This window comes from Sinocyclocheilus anshuiensis, unplaced genomic scaffold (genome assembly GCF_001515605.1).
Source record: "Sinocyclocheilus anshuiensis isolate Anshui unplaced genomic scaffold, SAMN03320099.WGS_v1.1 scaffold30, whole genome shotgun sequence".
Lineage (NCBI taxonomy): Eukaryota > Metazoa > Chordata > Actinopteri > Cypriniformes > Cyprinidae > Sinocyclocheilus > Sinocyclocheilus anshuiensis.
Window position 1 is genome coordinate 262,426 of NW_015542336.1, and position 8,254 is coordinate 270,679.

At 41.2% G+C, this 8,254-nt stretch overlaps 1 protein-coding gene and 1 pseudogene across 1 annotated transcript in view; one reads left to right on the forward strand and one right to left on the reverse strand.

Annotated features, from left to right (window-relative positions):
* The window catches only part of LOC107691109 (uncharacterized), a 10,422-nt gene extending 6,754 nt beyond the window's left edge, over positions 1–3,668 (forward strand). Inside the window, exons 3-4 of the mRNA XM_016489584.1 lie at positions 1,229–1,342; positions 2,170–3,668. Of these exons, the coding sequence (XP_016345070.1) occupies positions 1,229–1,342; positions 2,170–2,471 (416 nt within the window). The 3' untranslated portion in view covers positions 2,472–3,668. The remainder of the gene's footprint in view (positions 1–1,228; positions 1,343–2,169) is intronic.
* Positions 3,669–6,773: 3,105 nt separating this feature from the next.
* The window catches only part of LOC107691110 (uncharacterized), a 10,002-nt pseudogene continuing 8,521 nt past the window's right edge, over positions 6,774–8,254 (reverse strand).

Genomic DNA, 8,254 nt, shown 5'->3' on the forward strand with positions numbered 1-8,254 from the left:
TTATACAACATTAGGAAGATCAGGCCCTTTCTTTCAGAGCATGCTTCACAACTCCTTGCCGAAAAATAACGCACATCACACCTCTGTTTATCAGTTTGCACTGGATACCAATAGCTGCTCGCATAAAATTCAAGGCAATAATGTTTGCCTACAAAACCACCACTGGCTCTGCAGCCCTTTACCTAAATTCATTACTTCAGACTTATGTGCCCTCTAGAAGCTTGCGTTCTGCAAGTGAACTGCGTTTATTGTTCCATCCCAAAGAAGCACAAAATAACTTTTACGGACTTTTAAATTAAATGTTCCCTCTATTCTATTCTTTATTAAAAAAAGAAAAAAAACTTTATACTTGCACTCTATTTATTTACTAACTGCTTGTTTTCTTTAAAAAGAAAACTAACACTTGCTTCTCTAATCTTGTTGCATTCTATCTATTTGTTTTCTTTTTATTTATTATACAATTATAATTCTGACTTTCTGACTGCTGATTAACAAAAGCAAAAAAGGCCTCTTACACTAGCTTGCTCTATTCTTTTTCTATTCTATCTGTTTTATTTTTATTATATGAAAAAAACTTGCTACGTGTACTGCATTAAGCTAACTGAGACTTGTTATAGCACTTGCATATCATTGCTCTTTTGTTGATTTTGATTGCTTCCATTGTCCTCATTTGTAAGTCGCTTTGGATAAAAGTGTCTGCTAAATGTCAAAATGTAAATGTAAAATGTAAATGTACACAGTGGAGATCAAAATTAGAGAACAATATATAAAAACGTGATTTTTTCTGAAATATTGTTAATCTTCATCGCTCAAAATTTGAATTTTTTATTTTATGAAAAACAGTGTACCAGTAACCACTAACTAACTAATTAACACTTCCTCCTCCACCTTTCACTGACTTCTTTACGCACTTGGGCTTCAGTCTTTCCCCAGTTTGATGCCAAAAAAAATGTTTCCCACCTGACCCAAATAAATTAAACTTGCTCTCATCACTAAAGTGAACTTTGGACCAGTTCTCCTTTCTCCACACAACATGCTCCTCAGCAAAGGTGAGCCTCGTCTTTTGATTCTTTCTGAAAAACCTTGCTACATGTACTGCATTAAGCTAACTGAGACTTGTTATAGCACTTGCTTATCATTGCTCTTTTGTTGATTTTGATTGCTTCTATTGTCCTCATTTGTAAGTCGCTTTGGATAAAAGCGTCTGCTAAATGTCTAAATGTAAATGTAACACTGAAGCCACCAATTGAGAGAGAATTATTTGTCAATGATAAAGTTATCTTGGAAGCTGTTGTTTCTGGAGATGTAAAAAGGGCAGTGAAAGAAGCTTTGGTGACGTGTTAAAGTGTTTTTTGCTAGTTTCAGCTCGACACAGTTATCAATTTCATGTCCTGCACCACGTTGTTTAAATAGCAAATGCATTTGTGCCCATTTGTGCGCCCATGGGCATGCTGGTCTGAAAACGAGGTGTGTTCAGGCGCATTGTTGGTGCGTTGCTATTTTGAGGCAACTGAAATAGTCTGCACCATTGACCAACAGAAACCTGGTCTAAAGTCAATGGCCCAATATTTTTTTTGTTAATTAAGGCGCGTACACTCTGCTTATTACACACACAGGGACGCGCAGCAACACACAAACATGCCAAATATTAAAAATGAAAGGATTAGAATGTAAAAGATTATTATTGTGCCCTGCAGAATGGTCTGCTCATGTGCTTTAACCTCGCGCACGAGCAGATCCATTCCCTCACTAGAGAAGCGTTCAGTCTTTGCTCTTGCAAATTCTGCCATGTAAATAGCGAATCCGCCATGGAGCGAGCGCAATGGCTTTTAAAGGGAATGGGAGATGAGACTCTGATTGGTTTATTGCACGTTACGCCCAAAACACACCCATGACTCATTAAGAGAATAGGGACAACCCTTTTAGACCATGCGCCAGGCGCGCCAACCATTTTTCCCGTCGTTAAACTAGCAAAAGTGGAATCGGACATGCCCTAAGTGCACTTGCGCCGTGCGCTTTAGACCATGCGCTTAGATCATTAAAATATGGCCCTTGAAATGTTTCGACAGTCCAGAGGCTTTTGCTGTCAAAAAGTTGGCTTGTTAAACTATTGATATTCACTCTTCTGTTTGATTGTTTAATGAATCTTTATCACTTTCTCCAATTCAGATGGACTGAAACCCAGTGTTGTCATTTACACACCTGATTCTATTGACACAGACAGAGTCTCTCTGGTGTGTGAGGTCACCAGCCCTAAACTTGGAAATGTCAATATCATGTGGAAAGTGGGTGAAGAGCCTTACATAAAGGGCTCAACCAGCACTCCCATCCATCAACGGGACTCCACATCTGTTCTCAGCATACTAACAATATCAAAACAAGAGTATGAAAAGTACAACACCATCACCTGCTCAGTCATACATGCCAACATGAATAACAGAAGAAATCCATTACAAGTTTCAACATCCTAAAGGAAACAGCCAGAGTTTTCATGTGATTAATGTACAAGTACTGGACCAAATGATCATCATGACATTTACCTGTTGTTCACTTGTGTTCTCCAGTGCTTCTGTCCTGTTGCTCTCTTGTCAGATCATATATCTTTGTTGTTTTTGTGTGTTTTTTGTGTGTTCTGTGTATATCTGTATCACTGAACTGCATGGATCAAACATAAATGGCAAATTACAGTCAAAACTGTTTAATTTGTTATTGGATGCAAATTAAATATGGTCACATGAAAGCATAGTCTGCATAATATAGTATGAAAAATCAATAGTTTTCAAGAGAAAAAATTTTAATGTGTGATACTTAAATTTGCTCATTTGTTTTGTTCTGTGTTTACTGTTCATCTTTATTTGATTTTGTTGTTTTACATTATTAAAGGTGCAGTGTGTAGATTTTAGCGGCATCTAGCGGTGATGTTGAGAATTGCAATAAATGGATTAGCCCCTCCCCCCGCCACTCCCTTTGAGAAGCTACTGCAGACACAGGACAAAGATGTCTCATCTGAGACTCTGAGCAGAGAGTAGCCAGTCAAGCATTGAGGTTTCTTTACAAAGATAAATTAAGAAATTATATGTAATTAATTATTTAGTAAATCGATGTTATTGCGAACATGTTCATCATTGTGTTGGTGTTTTATTTGCTGACTTTACCTAGCTTTTTGCATGCTAGTTAGTACAAGGTAAGAGTAATGAAGCAGCTAGCTAACGTAATGGTAGATAACTATGCTGTGCAGAGTGTTTAATCTGACAGCGAGATAGCATTAGCAGATGTTTTTCTCCATGTTTGCAGGGTCAGACACAACCAGAGTACGCACCGCAGGTAACAGGAAGAGGGACAGGGAGAGGTTTGTTCAAATATTTCTTACTTTTCTTACTTCTACGAACGACCTCTGCTTCTAATAAACCACACAACGACTACTACTACTTCTCCTTCGTGCGTATTCAACGTAGCAACGATGCAAGCTGCCTCTAAAAACACAAGGAAGAAACGAAGAAGAACAACAGTGACGAAACATGCTCTGTAAAGTAGTTTGTCCATTTAGAGCTACTGTAGAAACATGGCGGTGCAAAATGGTGACTTAACCATGGAGGGGGACCCGCGGTTTGTGTAGATAGAAATGGCTTATTCTAAGGTAATTAAAACATAATGGTGAATTTTGTAAGGTATTTATACACCACTGAAAACATAGTTTTGTATGTTACATTGCATTTCTGTAAACAGATTCTCAAAATTGTTACACATTTGCACCTTTAAGCAATAACTCTTTGCTTTTGCATGATTCAGTGTAGTTCTCGTATGGTTCTTAACATTAAAAACATTTGTGTGTTTCATTTTCTGTTCCCTTTTTATCAGTATCTAGAGAAAGAAGAATCATTTTGAAAGAATAATATTTTTGTAATTTAGCACACAGTAAAGCCACTTAATCATTTCCAAAAAATGATTAAGTGCTTTAGTATATTAGTATTAGATACTGATAGTTTCAAGTTACTTGATAACAGTATATAAGCATAAATATGTAATATGCATATTTTTATGAAGTGTAATGCAGTAAATGAGTAACATGGGAGAACATGTATGACTGTCTCAGCTGTGTGTGCAAATGAATATTTGTGAGTACATGCAGCACATGTGCTTGAATGTTTATGTAACACTAACTAGAAGCCGGTAGGACTCTTTGAACTTTAAATTCAGTATGTATGATTTATGTTCTCGTCTAGTGCACTCTCTATAGCTGCTGTCACATCATAATTTTTATTTTTTTTTTCAAAAATAAGCCAGAGGATTTTTCCATTGTCTTTTGGATAAATAAGCTCTGTGTCCAACAAAAGTTTGTGATTCTTACACAATTGTTCATCAATATAATATTCACAAATGAACACAGCTTTTATGAATTTTGAAGTCTACAGTAAATAGTCACCAGTAGTAAAAAAAACAACAACTAAATATTGGCTATAGATGAACTACACCAGTCATGTGACTTTAATATCACCGTCAATAAGCCTCCAACAACTCTTTCAATCTTATTTAAACAAAATTATTAAATAAATAAATCCCTAAAACATTTGAGTTAGAGTAGTTTCCAAGAGTGTGGTTAGAAACACAACAAGGCTGTAACAGCGAGTGAGTAGATGAGTTTTGCTGTTCATTAAACAGTTAATGATGTTTAATGTCCTTGACAACCTCTGTAGTCCCACTAAGCCACTTGTTAGCAACCCAGATAGCAACATTGTGTCGGCCCAGATCTGGCTCATATCTGACCATACCTGTCAACATTTGGGTACCAAAATCCGGGATTTTCAGATTCGGGCTCACTTTTCCCTACAAGGCCCCAGAATCTGCTCACTCTCTCTTCCTGGGTTAATGTCTGTGACCTAATAGTCTGTGAACTCCTCTCTCAGTTTATCTGGGTCAAGCCTCAGTTGTGGAAACATGCAACCTAGTCTTGTCGCTATGTGCTATGAACAGTATGAACACATTATCAGTTAGGTTAAATACTTAATACTTAAATGTATGGAGCTGGTATTCTTACGATAATAAGATAATTTGAGGGGAAGGTAAATCGCAAAATAACTAGATCAGCCTGTTTCAGGAGAGATGTCCAGGCAATAATGATTATTGTCTGAGGAATAATCATGGTTTCACAGTTATTACGATTACTATGCATTCATTAATTTCACAACACTACTAATGTATAAAATCACATGAACACTCTTTAGATTTTGAAGTGTTATTTACTGCTGCTTTTTGAAACAGAAATAACACAGTAACCAAATAATACAGCACAACATAATATTAAAGGCAAACAAAAGTCATCTCTCCCTTGTCACGTTTGCTACTGTGTTGGAGCGCGGAGCGAGGAACGAGGAGACGTGGAGTACATAAACAAGGAGATTTTAATGAAATCAAGGGAACCAGGAAACAGGAAATAGCTGAGGAGGTAGACATCAACAATACCGGACAGGAAACGAGGGGCAGAACACACTTTAAATACACAGGAGCAAATGAAGATAATTAATGACACAGCTAGAACTAATGGAATTAATTAGGGAACATAATGGGAACAGGAAACAGGAAGACCAAATAAGGACATAAACATAACATGGAGCATGTGGGGGAAGAAAACACACACAGACACGGAACAGAGTCTGACATTACTCCCCCCTCCCGGAAGACGCGTCCTCGCGCCACACCACATCCAACGGTGAGGGGGGGTGGGCGTTCTGGAGGTCCCTCAGGACAGCGGTACCCGTTCGGGGCGCCATGGTGGATCAGGCAGCTTAGGGAGCCTTGGCAGAGCAGGGAACTCAGGGGGCCACGGCGGATCAGACAGTTCAGGAGGCCATGGTGGAGCAGGCAGACGAGGAAGCCATGGCGGATCAGGGGACTCAGAAACCCATGGTGGAGCAGACAGTTCAGGAGGCCATGGCGGAGCAGACAGTTCAGGAGGCCATGGCGGAGCAGACCATTCACCATGGCGGAGCAGGGAGCTCAGAGGGCCATGGCGGAGAAGGCAGCTCGTGGAGCCATGGCGAAGCAGGGAACTCAGGAGGCCATGGTGGAGCAGGCAGACTAGGGTGCCATGGCGGATCAGACAGTTCAGGAGGCCATGGCGGAGCAGACAATTCAGGAGGCCATGGAGGAGTAGGGAACTCAGGAGGCCATGGCGTATCAGGGGACTCAGAAAGCCATGGCGGAGCAGACAGTTCAGGAGGCCATGGCGGAGTAGGGAACTCAGGAGGCCATGGCGGATCAGGGGACTCAAAAAGCCATGGTGGAGCAGACAGTTCAGGAGGCCATGGCAGAGCAGCCTCCGAGGCCGTGGCCCCAGCCCCAGTCCCCGCCCCAGCCTCTACGGCTGGAGACCTATAACCCCTCCAAATAAATACTTGGGGAAAATAACGGGCATCTTGGCTGGAATGGGGTCATGAGGGCGCTCTGGAGGAGCGGGCACTGGAGGGTACTTTCGAGGAGCGGGCTCTGGAGGGCGCTCTGGACTCGATTCGGAGACTGGAGCCTTCTCTGGGCTAAACTCGGGGACAGGAGCCCTCACTGGGCTAAACACGGGGACAGGAGCCCACACTGGCTAAACTCGGGGACAGGAGCCCTCACTGGGCTAAATTCGGGTACAGGAGCCCTCCGTGGGCTAAACTCAGGAACAGGAGCCCTCTTTGGACTGGATTTGGGGGCTGGAGCCGACACTGGAGCGCGCTCTGGGGCTGGAGCCGACACTGGAGTGAGCACGGTCGACTTACATTACACTGCTCACTTACATTACTCACTTATATCACACTACTCACTTATATTGAAATTTTGCTCGCCTCTCTTTCAAAGCAGCAAAGCGATCAATTACTCTCTCGTTGAAAGCAGGCATGTTCCTGACTAGTTCCCTCTCCATGGAAAGCATGGCCAGTGCATTCAGACGTTCCTGTCCCATTACATTTCGGAGGAATGTCTTGATTCTCTTTAAGGTTGAGAAGCACCTCTCAGCTTCAGCAGTTGTCATGGGAGTGGTTATGAGGATGATTCAACAGAGCTACAGTCTCAGAAAAAGTATCCTGGAGGTTGTACTTCAGCAAAACCTGGTACAGTGCCAGTGCACCACAGCAGCCCTTGAATTCTGGACTCTCATAAATGAGAGAGAGTTCAGTCTTAAGCTTCACCTTATTCAACATGGGGTATGCCCTGACAGTGATGCTCAGAGCCTCAACAGGAAACGTATGGCAATGCTGTTCAAACCTCTCTCCTTGTAGCAGGCTAGCAGCGTGGCACTCACAGTCACAGTCAGTGAATAAGAACCTTTCTTTGGTGTGGTTCAGAATTGTGTCGCAGATCTATCAAAAATAAATAAGTTTATTTTGGTAATAAAATTAATTGTTTATTATAATAAATTATGGTTGTCAAAAGTATCAGAAGTATCCACTTTTAAAAATGTGACAATACCAGCATTTGTTCACACACTCAACAGATATGACTGTGATTGGCTACAATGATCATTGCTTCACACTTCTCACCAAGCGCTTACAAAGAAGCACACGCAAGCATTTGAAAGCCGCGTCTATCAGCGGATCCCTAATATATCTGCTCATAGACGTATCCGCTGATAGATGCGGCTTTCAAATGCTCCTGTGTGTATCTGTGTAAGCACTCAGTGAAAAGCGTGAAGCAATGAAAACCAGTCCAAAACTTTCTTTTCAGGAAACAAAAAACCCCTGTATTTTTTAAATAATTGTAGGTAATTGAAAAGTACAATACTAACAGTAAAAAAGACTGCTACCATCCATTCATGAGCTGAATGTAAAAACAAAGTGTGTGATATTCGAGCACTTAAAGGGGTCATATGATGCGATTTCAATTTTTCCTTTCTCTTTGAAGTGTTACAAGCTCTTGGTGCATAAAGAAGGTCTGTAAAGTTGCAAAGACTAAAGTCTCAAACCCAAAGAGATATTCTTTATAAAAGTTAAGAGTTAACCACGCCTACCTAAAACGGCTCGTTCTAACGATCGGCTTTCACCGTGGACGAAGCGGAGTCCAGCCCGGGGTCGCCTCATGTGGTTGCCGCAAGCCTGCTGGCCGCGCCGTTCTCAAGCCCACCGGCCACCGCTGTGTTTCGTTGTGAAAGCGAAACTACTTTGTTTAGCCTTCCAAAAATGGACACGACTAGAAATCAGTGGTTAAGTTGTATTTACAACACTGTTCCAGAACACTTCAACCCAAATATTCAGATGTGTGCAGCACATTTTATGGAGGA